Source organism: Botrytis sinoallii, assembly GCF_014898435.1.
Source record: "Botrytis sinoallii strain Bc 23 chromosome Unknown BSIN_023, whole genome shotgun sequence".
Taxonomy (NCBI): domain Eukaryota; kingdom Fungi; phylum Ascomycota; class Leotiomycetes; order Helotiales; family Sclerotiniaceae; genus Botrytis; species Botrytis sinoallii.
The window spans coordinates 231,347-254,921 of record NW_024066050.1 but is presented as its reverse complement, the minus strand read 5'-3'; the positions used below and the strand labels follow the sequence as shown (position 1 = coordinate 254,921).

Here is a 23,575-nt window from a genome sequence, read left to right as displayed (position 1 = left end):
TGGTAGATTAACGAGTGTAAGAAGGCATACTGAATATATATACAAATCAGAAGAACTGGAACTACTAATGGAATAATAATTGTCCAATAGGATCTATAAAGAGTTATATAAATATCGAAATAAGTTTATTAAATTAAGCACTTGAATGATATATAGAATAATCAGGAATTATACAAAGTTATAAACTAGTATAAGCTAACCCCAGAAGTAGGCCTCAAGGTTTTTCCTTTAATAATCGAAGACCAGAAGATTATTAATATTAGAGAAAAAGCTAAAGTACTCTTTATAACAATACTTGACCGCTTCAAAGCATCGGACAATCTATAGTATAATCCTTTATAGAAATAAAGCTATCAGACAATCTTATTATAAAAAAGAACGATTATTATAAAGGAAGTGGAAAAATATATAATAGGAGTTAGGAGTATATCACCCGGAATCGATTGAGCAATCGTTTGCCTCCTTAAAGTATACTGGCCTAGTATAAAGAGTGTAATATATAAGATTTTCGCAGTTTGCTTTAAACTTAGTTATTATTCTAATGAATAGAAACTTATTGAAATAGTTATACTATCTAAGGTTGGTAAAAAGGATAGAATGTCCCTGAGATTATAGAGGCCGATTATATTGATATTGTATATTGAAAAAGGATTAGAAAGATATATCGCCAGTCAAATTGTATAAACGGTTATGAGATACAATGTTATCAGCCCTCAATATTGCAAAGTATTATTGAAAAGAGCTGATATTGATCTTACAGTTACTTTCACTCATAATACTAAGCTTACTTTAGTAGTTAGCAAAATGATTATATTAATAATAATAGATGTACAAAGCATTTATAATATACTTCTTAAAAAACAGCTTCTATAATGTATAAAAAAGCAGAATTGATCTATAGCGTTTTTGTAATTCATTAATTCATTTCTAACTAGGAGATGTATATATGTAAAGCTTGAGGGGATTACAATACAGGATTTCCCGATTGTATGCGATACCCCCTAGGGATTGCCACTCTCCCCTATTCTATATACCCTCTATCTTGCTGAGCTTTTCAATCAAGATAGAGCACAATGTTTCGGATATACTGATAATATAGTTATATATTATATATCTAAGAACCTATTTACAAATATATATATGCTTTATCAAATCGTTCGACGCATTTTATAATGGAAAGATCAGAATAAGGTCTTTTTCATTTTAAAAAAGTTTGAGTTATTTTATATATCAAGGAAATATGAAATTGCAAACCCGGCTATAAGGATAAATCGGGACCTAGTTATTATGCTAATCCCTTTAGAATTTATCAACAAAGTACAACCAATCTTATGCTGGTTTGGTGTTTTTTTTGATCGGTGTTTAATGTTTTTATAGCATATCAAAATGCATATTGCGAAAGCTATGCGTATTGTATTCTACATCCGATCAATAGTTTATACAGCCTACGGACTATCTGTAGCCTATTTGCGAAAAACAATCATTACCTATATACTCCCTGTTACCCTTTTCAGCTCCAAAGTATAATTTGATGGGTTATACAAACAATACCCAAATACAGATTATATTCCGATCAGCATTAGGATTAAAAAATATATTGATCTAATTAGCAAAACAATTCACAATGTAGCACAAAGAACTTTACCTATTTATAAGATAATTCTAACAATTGTATTTCTTGTAGAAATTGATCTTCCAACTGGAATTATTGTATTAGAGCAAGCCAAACTGAGGTTCACATTTCAGCTTTAGATAGTGGATGTACAATATTTATTTGTAAATCAATTAAAGCTGTATATTAGAAAAAAAAGATGAGATATAGGTATTCTAAAAGGTTCTAATACAAAACTGCAAAGAATAAGATGAGCAATTCTTATTACCAAGCGTTCCAAACTTTTATAGCCTTATTTTTCTTTCGAGTGCTATATCGATTCAACAAATGATATAGATAAAAAGAATATTATAAAAGTATTTAAGAAATAATGGGACTTAATCTTTCAAGAAGATTATTTTGTATTTTTAAACAGATCTGAATAATACAATAAATATAGTTATTATATAGAATACGGCTTTGTAATCTATTATAATAAGCAATAAATCAATAATAGCTATAGCTATATATATAAACAATCGTATATTTTTGATATTGAGGCAATTGGCATATAGTAGAAACTAGAATGCCTCCTAAGTATTATTAATTGTTCCTATTAGGAATGAATATGATTATATATTAATAATACCTCAGTAATCTGGGGAATATAAGGAAATACTATTGCCTTCTTTCAATAGACATACCACAAATGCTATCAAGTAATACAATATTATAATATTGTAATCAAGTGATCCTCTAGGTATACTGAGATTGAGGATAACAAAACAACCGATCACCTTACTAATCAGGACATAGCTGAGCCACTTAACCCTAGCCCATCCTGCCTCCCTACAATTAGTAGCTCCCATTTTATTCTATATACCAAATATCAGTACTCCAAAAGTAAATAATGAAAGGAAAAAAGGGGTCTGATTTCCGAAATATATAATACATGAAAACCAATATATAATACCTTGGAACCAAAAAGCTTTTAAACTCCTTTGCAAGGTATTATACAGACTTATAATAATGCGAACCGGATATAATAACTTTACAATCTATCATATTAGATTTAATTATAAAAATAGCACAAATATCTATATATACAGGATTGAGAAAAGCCTACTGCATTTCTTTCAATATTCAATCAATAATCAAATACACAATGATTAACCGCTTATACCAAATCGACTTCGATCCGAATGAAATGTAATAGTATATATCAATTACATCCTGCAAATACAATATAGCTTTACTAACCTTCTCGTTAAATCCAGATTCTATATTAGAATATACTCAAACTATATAAAACTATACAAATTCCAATCTATTCCAATACCCCGAAAATGAGTTTTTCACTTTAATTAATCTAAGACCCGCATCAAACAGCCATAAGCACTCCAAGCACTTTCCTAATCGACAATAATCAATCTGATTATCCATTAATATTCGAATAGTATACAAAACAAGACTTTCTAAAACAGAATCACAAATCTTTAGATAAAACAATTACAAGATTGTTATAAGCAATACTGAATAAAGAAATATTAGAGGCAATAAACCCCTGATTAACTAACATTACACTACTATGAGCAGCTGAAACGCTAGCGGCCCGTAGGCCCACTCCTTAGTACGTCTAGAATACCCCTTGGGAGGTCAGATATTAGACGTTAATCACTATAAATAAATAAATAAATAAATATGATTCTCAATTTTAAATATAGGATTTTAATATCAAATTAAAGTTTAAATTAAATATTCTAGAAAAATCACGAATTATTTGATGAATTTGATATTTAAACTATAAAACTACAGATTAATAATCCGCTCTTTTTGAAGCGGATTAATATCACTACGAAATCCGCGATGACACAAAGTGCAGATTATTTCAGTGGATTCAGCACGGATTTTACATTCAAACTAGCCCTTAGCATATATGCTAATTTTGGGATCTGAGAGGGGAGATCGCTCGCTCGGTTTGCAACCCCCAAAGAAGTGGGTAACAGACCCAGTGCCAGCTTCCCACAATGGCTTCAAGATTCTCAATGACACACCGGACACCAAGATTGAGTACGATGAACCGACCTTTGTCATGTTCCAAGACACCAAAGCGCCTCCAGAGCGCCTTTCAGTACATCAAGATATGGCGAGCAGCTCCATATCAACGCCTGTAATGGTTGGGCCAGATTCTGAAGTCGGGACCACGGGCTTGATTAAAACTATAATGCATGTGGACCGATCGAAAGAGCCACTCAACGATCGTTCAAAGGCTTGCATTGCAGAGGAAAAGCCTCTGGTATATGTACCAAGTAACGACGCGCAAGAGGTCTGCACATTGACAACGGGCCAATCACTTGCATCAGGCTTTGGGCCGGGACTGGATCATCGATCTGCCAATATGGATTACAAGAAGAAATATGATGGTAGATCCGTTACTGTTTCCTTGACGTCTATAGATGTGAGAAGGCTCGATTCAGCTGCAGCATATTTGAAAGAGATGCAAACTCCGCTCAAGAATCCACCTCCAACCGATAGTACAGGAAAAACAACAATAATTTTTAATGAACAGGTTGAGAGGATTTCTCTACCAATATATCGTTATACAAAGGCAAGCATCAAACCACTTCTAACACTGAGGGCTCAGAACTTTACTGGAATAGTTTTCAAAGCGATTCCGGATGATGCTACGTACCTATCGGCAGCAATGGCTATAGTCCCTATGGTTTACGGGTGCGCTCATCTTGGAGCGCTTTCTATCATCTTTCCAAGCGAGATAGAGCGCTTGTTGTGGAAGATATCGTGCTATTATCTAATAGCTGTAGCCACCGGCTTTGGCATATGGTCTCTAGTGAAATATGGCGATGCACAAATTGCGCATGCCCTCGGATGGGAAGAGACCCCGCTGGACAAGTGGGAAATTTTCAAAACATACTATGGCGATAGGTGTAAAGGGATTGTTCGATTTCTGATTAATGGCACTTTTTTTCTGCTCACATCTTGTCAGACTGATGCTCCTCTATCTTGGACTATCAGCATACGTTGGGGCAAGAATGTATCTGGTGATTGAATCTTTCATATCACTACGCCATGTACCAATTGGAGTATATCAGACTCCAAATGTCAATATTATGGGTAATGTCCCACATATATGAAATATTTTACTTTTAGATCTATGGAATTCGGGTTCTTGATCGTGAAGGCTCTTGTTTTTATAGTTGTGTGCTTGAGGGGTACGAGAATCGCGTATATTCGGCTACAAGTAGATAGGCTATTTGCAGTTCAAGATGATCTAAATTGGAAATGTGGAAAGCATTTCACAAAGAGACATTTAAATCGCAGTAAAATCTCAACATCAGTGTTGTCTCATCTCTTCCATTTTCTCTATCCTTTAAGATGGTGTTATCTAGTGCATGGAAAAGCCCCCAAATACATTGTTTTGCCTCAAATAGGGCCCACTACTGCTAATTGGTGTTAGTCAGGGCATAGATACAGTCATTCATGAAATTTGAACACCTACCAGCGTAATTGATTTTCTCATCTTAATTTAAACCAAAAATAGTCGTCATATTCTTTTGTAGATCTTTAAATTAGTATGATGATAAAATACTGTAGAAAAACTGGAATACTTACTATGATCTGTTGCCTGACAATACCGAAAACATCTTCATGTGCTTGTTTCCATGTCTCGCTAGCGAGCCCCTTCTCATGCCATTGCAAGGAATACAGCGTCATCATCAGTGCTATCCATCATTTGACCATTCGCTTGGCATCACTAGTCTTCCACCATCTGAGGACATAGGGTCTAATGTCTATTTCCGTCCAATAATGATGCTGATCAAGCTTCTCGAAAGCATCAGCGTTGAGCTTTTTCATGACGATTTTGGGAGTACGAGAAGTTCTGACGATGACTTTGAAAAGCTCCTTCTAGCCTGCTGACATTGGTACGAATCTGGATGTCATGATGGCGATTAAGTGTGTGAACTAGTTGCTTCAATGATAGAGATAGATAATTGGTGGCTAGTAATGATGATGAGACCGATAGTATTTTGTAGGAGATAGAGTTAGCAGAATCAAAGAAGCAAGCATACATGCAGGAGACCATTGTGGAAAACACTGGCTATGAGTAGATTGGTAGTATCTTTCAGTGGTGAATGATGAGAATGAGGCCATTGTACAATGTTGACTCACTGCAACATTCACTTTGTCAAAACGACATGACTTCGTTCATGAAAAAATATCCAAGCTCCAAAAATTGGGTCAAAAAATAGATCAGCAGTGCTGCTGACTTACATTAACCTGAATGAAAAAATCATGATGATGAGATTACTAAAGCGTCCGAGGAGTTAACAGGAAGGAACTAGCCCATTGCAACACGAATGGGTAAGTTTCCAGGTTACCAAAGCTTACAAGAGAGAAGTGAACAAAAGAAAGATTGAGAAGAAAGGAGCATTAATAGGGAATGAAAAAGACAGGATAAAGAGGCTAATACATCACAGGTCAAGCTTAAGGTAGCAAATTTCTTTAAGGATAGCAACAGCTTCGGCAAAGCATTCTACGTATACGTATTTTCACAGCAAAGAATATTGATAGAGACCAATACAGGAAAGTCAGATCAAAGGGTTAACTTGGTTTACAGCATTCATGCCATTGTCCACTGTGAAGCGAATGTTCATATGTGATAGTCGATATCTATCGAAATCACATGAGATTATCTAATGTTTACTTTATCATGAGAATATCTTTGCTGGGTAAGAATACCTCTTCCATGAGAACCTTCTTTGTAATCTTACTTCAATATACCATAGGCATTACGGCCCCCCTTCTCATCACAATGAATTGAACAGTAATTGTCTCATGGGGTACATTCCTCTTGTAATGTTGTAGGAGAGGCAAACCAAGACTCATCAAGGAGTGTGAGAATCACACATAACTTTCTACAGCACCAGATCATAGTCCCAACATGATCATAGTCTCAAAATGATCATATTCAACTAGCTTTGTGTGATTTTTGAAATCGAAAGTAGTATTTAAATGACTGCGCGAAGTGGGATACTTCAAATTCAATCACCCGATGAATCTTTTGTGCGGAGTTTGTTCAATTCTACTCAAGTAAAATCCAAGATAAATCCAAGATGCATCAAAATACAAATTTCTCACTGATACAGCAATCTTATGTGATATAGCAACCTCTTTAGTTTCTCGAATTGAGAAAAATATGGTTATTACTCGTACTCAATACGAACAATGAAGTAAACTAATCACAGGATTTGAGACGAGATAGACCTAATGACTGTACTTCTCTTGGAAAAGAAAATCATCAGCGGAGAAACTCGAGACGAGATAACGCCAATTTCCAAACACAAAATCGAAAAATGAGGTATCCTGTCCGAAAACTTCAGATAAATACCATCTATTGTACGAATTCTGGCTCGAATAAATCATTCTCACATCAATACCATGGGAGATGAGAGAAGAAGAATATTGTAGACTGCCCTAACAATTGTATTCTTCGTGCATGTGGTACTATTCTTGCCAATGTTTTCAAGCAGCCGATGTCCTGCACAATGTACTCTGATAAATTTGTGTTCCTCCTGATGATCCTCCAGTGACCATCTGCATCGTCATTCATCAAATCTTCAGTCTTGTCTGTAAAATCCTTCATCAACAATGCTGATTGATTGCAGTTCTGGCGTTTTCAAAGCATGATATGCAACATGAACAAACTATAATCACTTCCAGTACTGTTTGAACGTCAGTATGTGATTTCCTAATGCGCTTTCCTCGTGTAATGAACCTTCGTTATTTACAACGAATCTCGTTCCTAATTTCTTCAAAGCTCCTACAGCCATTGCATGAAAATCCATTCTTGACTCCCTTCTCATATCTACTTCGCAGGCCAGGAACATCCAACTTGCCCATTAAACACGTGATAATGCCTTGGGTATCATCACGTGTCCACGAGCCCCCCTCCCAAAGGTCTCTCCCTCCTAAGTTGTGCAATCTAATCCTCACTTCTACACGAGTTCCATCACTCTCAACTCGAATATCAAAAGCTGCCCTTCATAGCATTGCCACCTACCTTCCTCCAAACTCGAATCTTCAAATACACAAACCCAAATGCACGAACCTCAAAACTCATCTCAAATTACCATTCCATCCCATCAACCCAATCCAAGCTTTCATGTCACCGCGACCCCAGACCAATCCAGGCAGGAGAATCTTCACACCGTTAATAGAGACAAAATAGGAAGCTGGAATCGAATCCCACAATCTCAACAATGATCTATCGACCAAACCCACCCACGTTCAAAACCATAAAATTCACAATTGTAATACGAAGATTTACCTTTCAATTGTTTCGGAGATCGTAAAGTTATCACAGCATCTTTCATGTAAATATTAGAAGCAATAACTGAAATATAAAAGCCTTTAGAGAGACATCAATTCTGAACTCTTTCTCTCATCCCCGCAGAGACCCCTCAATGTTAATATACGAGGCTCTTCTAACTCAGAGAATCTCGTATATAAAATAGACCTCAAACTCTATCCACATCTGCATTTGCATTTGCATTCTCATCCCAATTCCAATTGAATCCCCAAAGAACCCAAATCATCCAAGCAACCACGCACACACAAGCAAATAACGAGTCTCCAAGTCGTAACAATCTCCTAGCGGATCTTCCCTGTCACTTCCACATGAACCTTCCCTTTTCCACCTTCCTCGTTCCTCTTTCCCGTGTCACCATTTCGCCTGCCTCTTAAAGCACAATGAAGTCATAGATCCATCGATTGAACCTAGACCCCTAAACCCAATCCGCATAGATGTGGTTAATACGCTAGTTTTAGCTCCGAGTCTAGTACCATCTAGTTCCAGTCTAGATGCGTCGATCATGACCTAGTGGCGATCTGCGGGGGTTTTGTTTATTTGTTTCTTTAGCGACCGGCGACCAAAGGGTAAAAATGGGGTGCATGTAGGTACATGGTACCTGTTAGTTGCCAGCTGAGGTTCTAATGCTAAAATATGTATCGTAAGGATTGGTTATTGTCGCCGATGATTTTCTGAGTAAAGATGAGGAAATCGACGATGGAGGAAATATTGACCAGCGAATATAACTCCTAATAATTACATAACTTTCTATTTTCGCTATTATACAGGGTTTCTGTGATAATTAATTTACAAATGTGAAATGAACGCGTCTCTCCATGATTCTACAACCCAATCCCAACCATTTTAATTCTACCAATCCATACTATTTATCATAATGCCGTCAGAGCACCAAAATGATGTTCAGGCTTTTTTGGTCTCTCGGGCAAGGTAAAATTTGGACCTCTTTGAAAATCCTCACTTCTTCTACCCCAAGACCTAGAGGTGGTGCCTGAAGAAGCACCTGAGCTTCGTCTCTTTTCTCTCATTCTCTGTAAGTATTTGGTAGCTTCTCCATCCACAGGAGTGGACTTTATTCCGTCCTCGCCTCGTACTCTACCTAGAAGACTTGATATACTCGAGCCTGAGGTATCTCTATAATGCGATAGTCCTCTTCCAGCAGATGAAGGAGAACCATCCAAACCACCATATCCTGAATCTCTAGTTGGTGGTCTTTCATATGTTTGCTGATTTGCAACTAGTTTTCTTGGGACTAAACGTGATTGCGTACCGTTGAGCTCTTGGGCATGTTTGGAATCCGAGTCTGAAAGACCATCATAGAGTTTTTGCTCGCGAAGCTTTTGCATGTTGGAATCAATGTGATCGATGCTGTTGTTGTATTCAGCTGCTTGCGCATATTCCAAATCACGAAGTTCCTTAATTTTCTTCTCCTTTTTGGGGGTCGATACTGGTGCTTCTGTAATAGTTTGTTCTTTTCCAGCTGGTACATGATTCCAATGCATGGGTACTGTTAGACCGGCCTCCTGAGCAGCAGTCGCCATAACAGGTGGATACCTCCACCAGGTTTCCTTGCGGGGGAAGCCTTCTGCGGTGATGTACTCTCGTTCCATGACTTTCACGGGCTCACCGGCTACATGAGACCACTGAAGCCCACCTTTCGAGTCTGGTTGAAAATGTGTTGTGTATTTTGTGTTTGGTAATTCTGGTTCGACTCCGAACAGTGGGGAGTCGAAGGGATCTTCAGCTGGAGCTTGTGAGTGGTGATGTACAATGGACCAGTTTTTAGTATAGGTTCCTGTGATGGTATGACCCCGTACCATCGACTCTGGTATTCTAACCAGTGTGTCTCCATCGTCACCATAAACGTAATGTTTGGCTGGAAGGACCTCGGTATCGATAACTGGAAGAACTCGATGATACCAATGATGTTGATGGATTTCTCGATGAATAACTTTCGTTATAATTTCGTGTGAAGTCGGCAAAATATGTTCATGAACAACAGCTAATGAGAAAGATGAATCAGCTTCTGCTCCTATCTACTGTAGATCCTGCAGATACAAATGGCCAATTTTCTGGGCGGACAAAAGATGGTGAAGCAGGTGAATCTGGTAATAAAGGATTGAGTTTCAAAGGTGATAATTGGTTTGACTTTGAATGGCGACGAGTAAGGGAGGGATTGTATGTACCGGGTGCAACCTTTTCGTGTACAGTAGTATCCACAGTATTGTTAAGATCTACCACACCTTCAAGGCCTATGGGCTCCGCCCGTTCTCCAATAAGGTATGAGCCATTCATCCCAAAATGATCAGGCATTGGCGAGGACGTATGCTTCTGTCCATTTGCAATGGGGAATTTGGTACCATTAACGTGCATGTCGTCTCCATTGATTTTAGTCTCTACTTTTTTGTCTGTAGGGAAAGGAGTATATTTTGATGGCGATGGCATTGATCGAGGAGTTCTGTCAGAGACTTTACCAGAAACGCCATTTTCTGAAGACACATTGTGGTTGTGCTTCGCCGAAGTGGTAGTAGAGGTTGAGTGAGATGTGTCTCGATCCCGCACCGAATTGGCTCGCATTGTCTCCTTCATTGGAAATTGCTGCTTGACGAATTGATAATATTTGATGCTTCACGGTGTGATACTGAATGGATTGGATGTGATTGTGTAAAAAAATGCTCGACGACGAGCCTCTCCAATTGATGAAGTGTAGTGTGTGGCTTCGAAAATGTATGGTAATGTTTCTAGATCCCCTTGATGACGATCGAAGTTACTTGCATGACTATTAGAAACCGTGCCATCTTTACTATGGCAGGTGCTAGTGGGACAAGAATACTCTGCAGAACCCAATTTCGTCTCTGGTGGAGATCCGCCGAGGCAAAATAGAGATTCTGATACACTTTGGATGTCGGATGGATCTTATTTGTGTCGTCATTTTTAGGAATGAACTCCGGCAGTCTAGGTCTAGAATGTTTAGACCCTTCAGTCTCAGCCACACCATAATATCTAGATCTTAAATAGCGATATTGGGGATTGCTAGGATCTTCAGCTGCTTAAGAATTTTCCATGGCCAAATTTCGATTCACTACATCTTCCCCGTAATTCTTACTCCAGCAGTCATCGCTCGATTTCTGGACTTCGTCCACCTTTCAAGTTGTCATGCGCATCTAAGACATCGATGTATTCATTAGAGGGACGAGACGAGTGCCATTTATGATTTTGCACAGACCGTACATGCATTGGTAAAGATTCGTATGCTTGAGGAGAATGGGCCGAGTTGGGTAGCTTCGGCAATGTGTTCTACAGAGAGAGGGCGAGGCCGCGACCGCAAAACATCAAATTTCTTTCGTCGCAAAACAGGAGGAGACTTCAGCACAAGTCCAGAAATCATACGCGAAGAGAATTCTCTTCCCCAGTCCTGTATATCACCATCAACTCTAGCCGTTCTGCGTTCTCGTCATGTTCATTGGATTTGGTAGTGTCTTGTCGATGCTCTGGAACTATGGGAACTTCTGCCGATTCACATTGGACACAAGTCTTTCTACTGCTTCTACTCGTTTTTTCAAGGCTATCGTCGCTGTCGTATGCTTTGGAAGATCTCGGTACATCAATTGACAACTGGTGTCTAAATTTAGTATCGGTAACTGGTGAATTTGAACTCTTTACTTTTGACATCGATTTCCTCTTAAATTTTGAGCATCATTTGTCGATGATGACATTTTCAAGATCCAATCTTTTATTCTGGAAGCATTGATAGGTCAGGATGTCTCAAGTAAACAATCGGTGTTCGGAGATGGCTTTACGGTGGGGGATCTTCGAAATGCTTGTGACGATCGCTTTTGCCCAACCCTTAACTTGGTATTCGTATTGGTAACCGAGCACAACACAAACGACAACGACAACATCAACAAAAAATCAATCTCAGAGACGAAAGTTCTAAAGTACGTTGGCAAACACAGCAGGGATAGAATAACATGTCGGCGAACTTCCATTTCAATCTGTACTTAATCCGTTAACGACTGTAGGTTTACTCGATCTCCAAGATTTTAACGCACCGGCAAGGGAATTATTTCACTGGATTCTACTCTACTACTCCATTAGCAGTTAAACCCATCAGAACTTTGGAATAGAGATCATTGATTCATTGCAGCGACGTGGCATGGACCCCTTGACCCAAAAGCTAGATCCTTAGTACACTAGATTTCCGTCCACTCACATATCGGAATGCTGGCTAATCGGCCACTTACCTACTTCCGGTGTAAGAAGCTTCGAATTCCTTGATTTTGCGGCAGACATCCACGTGTAATGCAAATCATCAATATTTGGAAAAGTATTGAAATGTTGACAAGGAAGCAAGGAAGCGGAGCCCATCTCACCTAGCCACTTGGAACTGAACAGTGCATATGACTGGTTACGTTGTTTAGTAATCTTGTACAGCGGACGCCCCTTTCCCGTGTGGCGGCTTAATCCGATGCGGGGCACAATGATGCAACTTTAAGTTTCCCATCAAATCGATCATGGCAAAATCAACAACCATCAATAACATTCAATAATTAACATTTCTGCAGGATTTGACAATGTGTACATTGGTACGAGTCTATGACTGTCGACTACAATGCACTACTCAACAACTCTCAATATAGATGATTGGCTCTCTTGGTGCAAAAAAGAAATGAAATCTTGGTAATCTTGCAACTTTCATGGCATCAAGAAGCCACAGCACAAACAACTAGTAGTTAGACTTTTCTTCTCAGAACTCGTAACTCAAATAAAGTTTCTAGTAGGGCAATAATTACATTACGCTATCTCACGAACTTCAGCTGTTTTGGAAATGGAAATCATAGTTCCTTCAGCTTTTACTCGCGCAACAACCGAAACCCACTTTTGCAAAACTGCCAATACTACACTTGAGATGCCAAAATGGGATTTTGACATTTGTCGGGCAAATTCTGGCACCCAATTACCAAAAGAACATCTGGAAAGTTGATACAATATGATTCAAAAGTGGAGAAGAAGTGCGCAAGTAGCGCCAATCGACCTCCCGGCACATCTTCCTACCCTTTGTCTACCATGTAAGGACCAGACAATTCCATACGAGCCTCCGCTGGTTTATTCTCAGCATCGATGCACAGCCACTTGGTGACGGATCTTCCGGATCTCACAAAATCAGGTATTTGCAAGACACAGCTATCCGAATCTGGAAAGTACAACTTATTGTACCTAGTATGATGATGTAGACAGTGCTAGATGCGGGGGAGAAGCTATCATCTCGAGACTCTCGGGACTATAAGTGATAGACTGTCCTCCCATCTCGTTTTCATTTTCCAACACAAACAATCAAACAACCAACAACCAACAATCTTCTAATCCAATCAACTATATCCAACAAACACCTATTCACCTTCACATACACTATCAAATCAAAATGGATCGTGCCAAGTCAGCTGTCAGTGATTTCCTCTCCAAGGATGGAAAGCATGATACCACTGTTCACGAGGTACGAGTTCTTGCCCTTCAGTCGGCATCTCAGAAAGTGCTAATGATTTATCGCAGGACTATCAACCCAGCTGTTCAAAATGAGCACGTAATCAAGACCCGCCACGAAGAAGCAACTACTGCTATCGACCGTGAGGTTCATCAAGATCACCACCACACTTCAATTCAACCTATCCAAGACCGTGAAGTCCTTCCAGAGCAACACTCCCATCAACTCGGAGCTGTTGAGCACCGCAACATCAAGCACGGAGATGACAATCAGATTCAGGAACGTCTCGCTGCTGAACAAGCCCAATTCAAGAACACCAGAACTGTCGGAGAGACTCAACACACCGCAGCCAAAGGTGCCACCGTTGCTGGTGAGCATGTCCATCACCACGTCCACGAGACCATTCAACCAGTCATCGAGAAGGAGACTGTTCAACCATCCGTTGTCCACACCACCATTCCAGTCCATGAGGTTCATCAAAACGAGGCTAAGCACCACACTGCCACCGCTCTCCCAGCTGTCAGCATGAGCGAGTTCAGATCTCAAGGAGGTTCTTTAGGAGGACGTGAGGAGCGCACTGATGCTTTCAAGGGTGAGCCAAAGTCTGTTGGTGGCACTCTTGGAGGCGAGGGTGCCAGGGGCACTACCTCTTTGACTGAGGGAGAAGGTATCCATACTGGCGCTCACACCGGTACTGGTATCGCCTCTACTACTGCTGGTACTGCCCACCACACTACCTCCCACTCTTCAACTGAGTCCCACAAGAAGCCTAGCTTGATGGACAAGCTCAACCCAAAGGTCGATGCCGATGGTGATGGAAAGGCTGGTTTCATGAAATAGATGCGTCCTGTACACTTCACTTAATATTCCCCAACTGTATTTCTTAGCTCCAAACTGTATATACACACGGTAACTATGAGATAATTAATCAAAGCGAGTCGATGAAAACGATCTTATTGTTCCACGGTGTGAGGTTAGCCATTGTGTCGTATTTTCATTCTGCATATCGTGCCCTGTAGTTTTGATTTCTTGTGATTTTTCTTCGTAATTTATAGTCACAGTTGCAAGTCGTTGACCAATTCTGCGAATCAATTACGATTATTAGGTATCGGCCCTGAGGTCGGCTCTACGTAAGCGAAAAAAACAGGCGGAAATTGAGTACCTTTCAAAGGACTTTTTTAATAGATTATAAATTCATTTCAAATTAATATTGAAATTTGAAAAAAGCAAACGAAAATTTGAGTCTTCTTTGTATTGATTTTAAATGTTTTTTATTATTTTAATATTATATCGAAAAGAGATATTAGTTGTTGAAGGTCTTTCGAATGGTGGTCAATCTCCGCCTGTTTTTTTGCTTACGTAGAAGTCGGTTCCCGATGCCATCCGATATTTGCTCGTGATCTCGGGTGGTCCTCGGCGTTCTTGCAGACATTTGTCGATTACATAATCATACTTCAGTCTTCAACACTTGTGTAATTATCCAACTACAACAAAAACACTGCAGCAGGAGGAATCTCTTTCCAGAATATCATCAAAAGTTTTTCTCTCCTGGAGGTCTATGTACTTGGCGGGTTTGATTATTGATCGTTCCGGGTCAATTGCGATCCGATCGTATGATTGCTGCGTTTGCATAGGGTAATCATTTCGGGATTTGAAATTCTAGATGTGCTGCAACATCGCGTTGCATCATAATCATCAGCTTGCAGGCTGTACCTACCTAGGTGATCTATAATGTGCTCCATTCTATCTTACGGAGTTGATTTTAAAATTTGATCGTGGTGAGCAAACACCTGTCAATAACGCCAGCTAGTGTTGGGGTTTGTGGCAATTGCTTCAACAATTCAGATATTCACATGTACATTATAACTTGGTCTGGTTTCTTAGTTTGCTTTCAGTAAGTCTCGTCTTGTGTTCTTGAATTTCGGTTTCCTTATCTAGGGATGAACCGTTTCGTGATCTCCACGGCAGATCCAGAAATACGGAGAGCATGTTTGAAGCGATTACTACATTCCGAGCATCCACCGATACACAATCAAAAACGGGTTCAAACGGCTAATCTTCCAAACTGGAGATGCTGCATGAAGCAGCTTTTATCGAAACAACTTCATTGTATGTCGTTATTAAAATTTTATGCTTTACAGTATACTCGTAAAGGTGCAAGGCATCCTGCATACGACATCGTCATGTTTCTACCCCTCATCCCTCCTACGTATTGCTGTCACAAATTTTGGGGCGGGATTTGAAGTCAATCATATGATGATCGAAATGCATGAGATCAAAATCACAGTTTCCTTGTGTTGGGGGTAACTTCTGAGTTGTATAAGAACTCGACTTCATCCAAGCATTCTCTTCTCTCCATCACACAATCTTCTCATCATTCTACAATAACAAACAGCAACCAAAAGACAGGAACCAGCATTTATCATATAAATAACAAAATGCCTGCTCAAATCAAGAAGTACAAGGCCGCAGCTGTCCAAGCTGAGCCTGGATGGTTCGATCTCGAATTGTCTGTCAAGAAGACTATTCATTGGATCAATGAAGCTGGAAAAGCAGGTTGCAAACTCGTTGCATTCCCTGAAGTTTGTAAGTAAACCTAGCTCTGGTCTCGTTCTTTTCAATTTACTTACACACCCATAGGGATCCCTGGTTACCCATACTGGGCATGGAAGGTCAACTATCAACAATCTCTCCCTATGCTTAAGGCATACCGCGAGAACAGTCTCGCATCTGACTCAGATGAGATGCGAAGAATTCGTGAAGCTGCCCGCGAAAATGCCATCTACGTTTCATTGGGATACAGTGAAATCGATTTCGCAACTCTGTACATTTCTCAAGTTCTGATCTCCCCAACCGGTGAAGTTCTCAACCACCGCAGAAAAATCAAGCCTACTCATGTTGAGAAGCTTGTCTACGGCGATGGAGCAGGAGATACCTTCAAGAGTGTTGTTCAGACAGATATTGGAAGAGTTGGACAACTGAACTGCTGGGAGAACATGAACCCGTTCCTGAAGGCAATGAACGTTTCCGAGGGAGAACAGGTAAGATCACACTTGCAATCACTTTGATTAATTGTTTCTCACTTTTCTTCAGGTTCACATTGCTGGCTGGCCAATCTACCCACACGAGGAAACTCGCACTCCATTAGACCCTTGGACAAACACTAGCAACCCCAACTCCGATATTGTTTCTCCAGCCTACGCCATTGAAACTGCAACTTATGTTCTCGCACCATTCCAACGTATTTCCAAAGAAGGTGTTGACAAGTGCACTCCACCTGGAGTTGAGCGTGAGGATCACAACCTTTACAACGGCAACAGCAGAATCTTCGGACCTGACGGACAATGCCTTGCTAAGGCTGACGAAGAGTTTGAGGGCTTAATGTTCGTTGAGGTAAGATAGACAGCATTTACTCCATCAGAAATCTATACTAACGAAATTTCAGATCGATCTCGATCAATCACACCTCCCAAAGGCTCTTGGAGATTTCGGTGGCCATTACATGAGACCTGATCTCATCCGTCTTCTTGTTGACACACGTCGCAAGGAAACTATCACCGAGGCCAGGACCAAGATGGGTGGAATCGGTACTTAACACACTCAAGATCGTGTCGGACTTAACAGACCTCTTGATGCTCCTAAAGTTGATGGTCCAAGTGGTGTAAGCAAGCAGGTTCTTCCAAGCAATGCCAAGAAGGCTGCTCACAAGGTCTAAGTTTCAATCGTGCCCATAGTCACCGGATTGTGAGGACGAGTGTCTGCCTCGACGCATTCATTCTGTTGGAAAGAATTTTGTATTTTTAGGGTAAAATTTTGTACTAGTCTCATCTCATTTCATACATACTTAGCAATTTATTGAAATATCCATCTTATTTGATGTTTGGTATGTGGATGGTGATGCTTCCCAAATTTTCAACAATACTCCAACCAGTGCAAGCTCTCGGTGAGTTTTAACTTCTTTCTGTGTTTTGGCACTAATTTTTATGTCTCAGCTCATATTTCACGCCTTTGTTACCATGGTGTGCTTGAATTGGAAACAGCTACAACATTCGCTAGTGAACAAAGGAGTCGTCCCACTTTGTTCACAATCCCACACCTACCTAATTTGAACATCTACAATTGGTCAATGAATTTCTTTGATTACTGTAGGTTATTACTTGGGTGAATTCTGAGACTTTCAAACGCAACTTATTTGGAGAAAAAATGAAATTTCGCAAGAAATAATTCATATTTATCTGCCATTCATGAAAATGTCGGATTATAATTTCGACCACTCGGGTTTCACCCAAGAACATGTCCGGCATCTCCAAGAAAACCCTCTTGAAGCTTGTCAGCGAGAAAATGAATCGCTTCGTATTAGACTGGAAACGTTCAATCGTATGCTTCTCGAAGCTAAAGAGGAATCGCAAGCAAGATTAAATCGTATTAAACAGGTGAGAGACGAAAGGGATGTGGCTTTTGATGAAGGGGAAAAAATATGCAACGAGAGAAATTGGTGGACAGTTGGAGGCATTGAAGAGGGAAAAAGTTGAGGCAGAGAGGGAAGACTAAAGAATTGGAAGAGCAGGTTGCGAAATCACGGGAGATGGTGATCAGATGAAAGCAGAATTGAAAAAATTGAAAGAGAGGAAAGATGAGAAAGAAGAAACAGATGATGTTTCTCTTGAGCAGCAGAGAAATAGAATTGCAGAGGAGCTTGAGGAAGCAAAGGAGGTCATTAGGGGAAAAGAACTTCATATACAACATTTAAAGGAAGAAGCCAGGAGTAGGTCATCGAGAGTTTCAGAGACACCACGGTAATGAGTGCACGAGTACAGGCTCTTATAGAACAAATCCATGCGTTGCTGGCACAAAGAGATGATATGAGACAGCAATTGGAGATCTTGACGGAGAATTTCATAGGTACTCCGCCGAAGGAGATTACGCCAAAAGGAGACACACCACTGAGAGGAACACCGGAGCAAAACACAGAACGGCCGCCTGGTAGATCCGGTGCTAGTGCGGGCCTAGGTAGTGCTAATTTCAAAGGCAGTAGACGAATCTTGCATGCCCCTTCTCCTTTGAGACAACAGTCTTCTACCACCGAATCGGTTAGAAGATGAAGATTCAGAAAAAGAGGTGGAAGCGAAAGAACGTGATTCCGAGCGAGAAGAGGAGGAATCAGATACTGAAAAAGAAGAAGAAAATCTAAAAGAAAGTATCGAAATAGACGAAAATGACACATCGCTGGAAAGTTATCGAAAAGACAAAGATCTACATTACCAGAGACTTGTCAACCGCATCAAAGAACTCGAGAGAAGGAATCTGCGTCTCGAGCGCTATCACGACATGTCCACGTAACACGCGCAATCCTCAGTTTGACACCCATTCATTTCGAAGCATATCGTGAACGCAAAGAGGCTAAGAGGAAAGAGGGAATGGTATTGCTCGATATCACGGACAAGGAACGTAAGATTCTACGAAAACAAAATCGGAAGCTCGAAAAACAGTTGCAGGCATTGGCGGATCTGAGATGCAAGGATAAAGAGAAAGATACGGGGGATGCACAGGATTTATACTCACACAAGCTCAACATGATGTAAACGAAAATGCTACGAAAGATTACAAAAGATTGTATGAGGAGGCGGAAATGGTAGTGATGAATATGCTAGAGACCTGTGCGGATGTCGATGCCGAAGAAGTCTCGGAATTGCGGAAGGAGCGGGAATTTTCATAAGAAGCGAATAGAAGAAACTGGAAGAGGAAATCGATGTCCATTAGGATTGAGAGAACAATTGGCATTCGGTTACTGCTGAAAATACAGACGATTTCAATGCGGAGAGGGAGTTAACACGAGTCAGAGCTGAGCTCGAATGGTGCATAAAGGAAAGAGACATGGTTATGGGGAATCACACGTGGAGGAAAATCTCACATCCATCAAGGAACTAATGGATCAATTATCCCAGAAACTCGATGTTGACATCTATCCCAACGAGGAAAAATACGAACAATGCAAGGAAATGACCAAAAGTACCGGCAATGCCAGCGTGAATTGAGCGACGAGAAAGAAAAGACCAAGTCTCTTGAAAGGTTTCTGGAAGAGAAGTACATGGAATATGAAGACCTTGCCAGCGATTTGCACGATGATTCGATGAGCGCAAGATTGGCTCGAGCATTGATTGAACTCTACCAAACGAAGAGAAAACTGATGGATAAAACGATACAGAGAAATAGTCTCACCAAGAGTGCAGTGGGATGTTTAACGACCGTCTTGCAACACAATGAAGTCCTGGAGCAGAAAATATACACACTGCAACAACATCCCGATCGCGATCCTGAGCTTCCTATCACAGATGTAGATTTGGAGAACGAAGAAGAACAATTGCGAGACTCAGTGGAGATTAATTTGTTGGAAAAAACAGCTTCTTAAAGCTCAATCGGATATCAAATCTGCGGAGAAGAAGGCGAAAAAGTCAAAAGAGAGATTGGATGAATATATTGGGTTATCTTTTAACAAATCAAATACGCACCCTAGAGTTGAAGCTTTGAGATTAAATAGACAAAGATCCCCTCTCGATCCGAACGCTACTGACCCGGAAGTCATTGCGCATTTGAAGGTTCAGCTTAAAGATACGGATGATTTGGTGGAGCTTATATGTCAGAGATATGACGTTGCAGAGGGCGAAGCGGAAGATGAAAAGGAAGGATTGGAGGCAGATAAGATGGAGGCAGCAGAGAGGGCGGAGAAGGCAGAGATAGCGACGAGGAGATTGGAGGATTGTATGGATTTGGTAAATGGACCTTTGAGTCAAAAAGAGGCGTGGGATAATCTGAAGAGATTGTTGAGAGAGGCAAGGGAGGACTTGAAAACTAAAATGAATGAGTGGAAAGAGAAGGATGGAGAACGTGATTGGGCAGTTGAGAGTTTGGAGAAAATGTTAAAGGAGAGTGAAGAAAGGGAAGCGGCACTCGCTAAGCTTCTACATTCGACACAAGAGGACATGAAGAGTGAAGGTACAAAGGACGCGAAGATTGCAGAATTGGAAGAACAGTTGAGGAGGAATGAAGAAAGAATACGAGACTTGCTCCGGGAGAAAGACGAGAATAAAGCCAAAGCTGATGGACTAGAAAGTTTCCTTCGAGCTAGCGAGACGCAAACAACACAACTTGAAGAACGACTTAGGAAGGCCGAAGAGAGAACTCGAGATTTGCAACTGGAGAAAGATACCCAGCAATCTGAGGCTGAAAGACTGGAGGATCTTCTCAAAGCTCGTGAAACACAAACGGCTGAATTTTTCAAGACATTAAGAGATGAAGAGGAGGAACAATACCGAGTGGAAATAGAGAGGTTACATGAACTTCTCCTATTAAGAGAAAATGAAGACGAACAATTCCGCGAAGAAATCGAGAGACTTCACAAACTACATAAAACTAGCGAGGGAAAGGTTACCGAGCTTCTCGAGATATCAATCACGACTTCGACATGATTATCTGATCTCGAAGACGAGATCACGAGATGGAAAGTCGTTGCTGGAGAAAGCATTGGGGAGATTGAAAATTTACAGAAAAAGTTGGAAGATGCAGAGGCAAAAGTTGAATTGCACAGTATAACGCAGAATCAAAATGCGGAAACGCAAACTGACACACCTACATCCACAAGCATGGAAACACAAACGGAGGATATTGAACTTCGACAATCCGCAGTTCCACCTTCTACAGTTGAACCCAAGCCAAAGAAATTCAAAGGGAAATCTCCAAAACAGAAGCCCATCACAAAGATCCCGCGAGATCCACGCTATCATCCTCAACATCCCGATTCTGAATCCTCAGATGAAGAATCAGAGTCCCATGAGCCATTCAAACCGCAGCCCAAACACAACGTTGCACTTCGTCAAGAAATGGATTCAAGCCATCCAGCTCCATCACCCTCTCCCGCTCCTTCAATAACCATTAGACTTACATCCAAAGCCCATGCGAAAAAGAAAGCTCACGGAAAAGATAGTGTAGAATATGATTCACCGTACAAATTCGAGACCGCGGTAGAAAGCGAAGATGAAGAGATACCGGATGTGGAGATAGCGCAGGAGAGTCCGATTCAAGAAATGCAGAAGGTGGGAGAGGCGGTGAAATCGAGGGGGAGTAGGAATACGAGAAATCCGGATCCGGTGTATACCGGGCAATTGCTGGTGAGGGGACTTGGGAGGGGAGAGAAGGAGAAGATGGGTGGAAATAGGGCTGCTAGGGGCCAGAAGAGGAAAATGAGTGAGAGTGGGATTGAGACTGGGAAAGTAAAGAAGGGGAAAAGGCAGAACAGAAGTGTGTGATATGATGAATTGTTTTTTGGGTGGTATCGATAGATACTTAGCTGAAGTCTTGGAATAATAACTTCAGATTTTGTGAATTTTCTAGTCAAGTGAATAAAGCAAAAGCAGTAATTATCAAATTCTCCCCTTTAATGTCCTCCTACTTAGCCTAGTCCCGTATACTACAGACGACTCACAAACACATACTCTTCCCCCACCCCCAAACACTATTATCCAGCACGAATCTAATTCCGCGTCAGTTGCCAATATAAAGTTCCCAGCGAAATTGCATATAATTTATCGTTCATGTATATTTCAGAATCAATGAATTGATAAAGTTCCACCTGCATACTCAACGAGCTTATTAAACAGAATAGAAGTTCATCCAAATACAAGCAAATTAACACGATAAATTGAGAAACCTCAGGGATTGAATAAGAGTCGCGATTAAGTTGTGTTGATAGCAGCGAGAAAAAGAGGATTTCAAAAGAAAAATTTACACCCAGGTGGTAGAAGTGATCAAAAATCTACATTCGGCGAATCGTTTGTTCCATGGCCAAAATAAGAAGTGTGGTGGCTCGCATTTCGGGTCCAATCAACAATTGCCAACCAGCCGCGCGACGGCAATGTGCATGCGATGACACCCACCAGTAGTAGATAATGAGCTGATTTCCCACTCTTTTGATTGTTCAGAGTAACTTCCTTTTCTTCAGTTCAGAATACAGAAGAATTACCATAAATACTTTTTCCATTGAAAACTCACGGCCCTTCCGAGTATAGCCCTAATTTCCATCGATAAAATGGTTTATCCTCAACTAGTACAGGGAAAGATTTACACTTTCATTCCTGACTCAGAGATCCATCATTTGGGTATAACTCTCGATGACAACATTGAAGAGATTGTGCGTAAGCACATGGTTATCTGTCTTGGTATTGTGCGCAGTAGACCTAACTACGTGAAAGTGATGACGGTATGTCACCCATCCTCCTCATTCGCCAGCACCAATTCTAAGATTTCAAGATTACCTCGACCGTTAAAAACAATCACGAATATGTGCCTATAGCCCCCACACCCAAAAAACCATATCCTATACAAATCCAACTCCGCAACAGCTCGGGCTATTCTCGTGGACAGTGGGTACGTCGCTTCACTGCACTGCGTCTAGACTCGTATCTCAAAATCGATGCCTGCTACGAGGTTCCCATTCAAGCCCTTGAGCAGGTTTTTGATTGCTACGGAAATCCATTGTCTATCCGACCTGGACGCGGCGCGGGAGGATTACCGCAACTAAATGATTACATTCGACGTCGTGATAGCATCCGCGAGATGGAAATGACATATCGCGACGTGGAGAAGCAAGATGAATTATTTGAAGCGATGGAGAATTTGAATTTGAGCGATGGCTGAATAACATCGCGAAATTCAGACCTTCCAATCCATCACTGTATCTACGAAAATTCGTTAGATATGGTTCCATATCACAGGATACCCCAGAGTATCCACGGATATGTATCTGTTCGACAAACTGAACAGATAGTTCGCCTTAGGCTCCTGTATAAGGATCCAATAGGTGTGAGCAAGACGGCTCTAGATTGTCTAGTGTTGCTTGCTTGGCTATGCAGATGAGGCTTGCATGGTCCGATTGGAGGGTTCGAATGTGTGGATACGTGATACGAGAGCGAGTGGAGAGGAGAGGAGATAAGAGGGGTTGATTCACAATGGGACTACATTCGTTTGATGGGCTTCAAGAATGGTGTTTTCTTGCTTGCTACTGATACATTCATTCGTGAACGAGATGATACTCTATGCTTGATGTGAGAGAGACACAATCGTT

The 23,575-nt window shown here is 40.7% G+C and overlaps 7 protein-coding genes across 7 annotated transcripts; 6 read left to right on the top strand and 1 right to left on the bottom strand.

Annotated features, from left to right (window-relative positions):
• Nucleotides 1–3,527: 3,527 nt before the first annotated feature.
• Nucleotides 3,528–4,658, top strand: EAF02_009983 (uncharacterized protein; the record flags this gene model as incomplete). Its single annotated transcript, XM_038906031.1, has 2 exons — nucleotides 3,528–4,547; nucleotides 4,596–4,658. 2 exons carry the CDS (start codon nucleotides 3,528–3,530, stop codon nucleotides 4,656–4,658), a joined length of 1,083 nt encoding a protein of 360 aa, XP_038754143.1.
• Nucleotides 4,659–8,848: 4,190 nt separating this feature from the next.
• Nucleotides 8,849–10,565, bottom strand: EAF02_009982 (uncharacterized protein; the record flags this gene model as incomplete). Its single annotated transcript, XM_038906030.1, has 2 exons — nucleotides 8,849–9,978; nucleotides 10,163–10,565. The coding sequence occupies 2 exons, from the start codon at nucleotides 10,563–10,565 to the stop codon at nucleotides 8,849–8,851; spliced, it is 1,533 nt and encodes a 510-aa protein (XP_038754142.1).
• A 2,833-nt stretch (nucleotides 10,566–13,398) lies between these two features.
• EAF02_009981 (uncharacterized protein) lies at nucleotides 13,399–14,298 on the top strand (the record flags this gene model as incomplete). Its single annotated transcript, XM_038906029.1, has 1 exon — nucleotides 13,399–14,298. The coding sequence occupies one exon, from the start codon at nucleotides 13,399–13,401 to the stop codon at nucleotides 14,296–14,298; it is 900 nt and encodes a 299-aa protein (XP_038754141.1).
• A 1,598-nt stretch (nucleotides 14,299–15,896) lies between these two features.
• Nucleotides 15,897–17,173, top strand: EAF02_009980 (uncharacterized protein; the record flags this gene model as incomplete). Its single annotated transcript, XM_038906028.1, is given in 5 exon segments — nucleotides 15,897–16,044; nucleotides 16,099–16,499; nucleotides 16,552–16,851; nucleotides 16,904–17,045; nucleotides 17,064–17,173. 5 exon segments carry the CDS (start codon nucleotides 15,897–15,899, stop codon nucleotides 17,171–17,173), a joined length of 1,101 nt encoding a protein of 366 aa, XP_038754140.1.
• A 535-nt stretch (nucleotides 17,174–17,708) lies between these two features.
• EAF02_009979 (uncharacterized protein) lies at nucleotides 17,709–19,040 on the top strand (the record flags this gene model as incomplete). Its single annotated transcript, XM_038906027.1, has 4 exons — nucleotides 17,709–17,880; nucleotides 18,026–18,223; nucleotides 18,286–18,548; nucleotides 18,693–19,040. 4 exons carry the CDS (start codon nucleotides 17,709–17,711, stop codon nucleotides 19,038–19,040), a joined length of 981 nt encoding a protein of 326 aa, XP_038754139.1.
• Nucleotides 19,041–19,447: 407 nt separating this feature from the next.
• Nucleotides 19,448–21,761, top strand: EAF02_009978 (uncharacterized protein; the record flags this gene model as incomplete). Its single annotated transcript, XM_038906026.1, has 3 exons — nucleotides 19,448–19,792; nucleotides 19,860–20,882; nucleotides 20,946–21,761. The coding sequence occupies 3 exons, from the start codon at nucleotides 19,448–19,450 to the stop codon at nucleotides 21,759–21,761; spliced, it is 2,184 nt and encodes a 727-aa protein (XP_038754138.1).
• Nucleotides 21,762–22,540: 779 nt separating this feature from the next.
• Nucleotides 22,541–23,148, top strand: EAF02_009977 (uncharacterized protein; the record flags this gene model as incomplete). Its single annotated transcript, XM_038906025.1, has 2 exons — nucleotides 22,541–22,711; nucleotides 22,762–23,148. 2 exons carry the CDS (start codon nucleotides 22,541–22,543, stop codon nucleotides 23,146–23,148), a joined length of 558 nt encoding a protein of 185 aa, XP_038754137.1.
• Nucleotides 23,149–23,575: the final 427 nt, after the last annotated feature.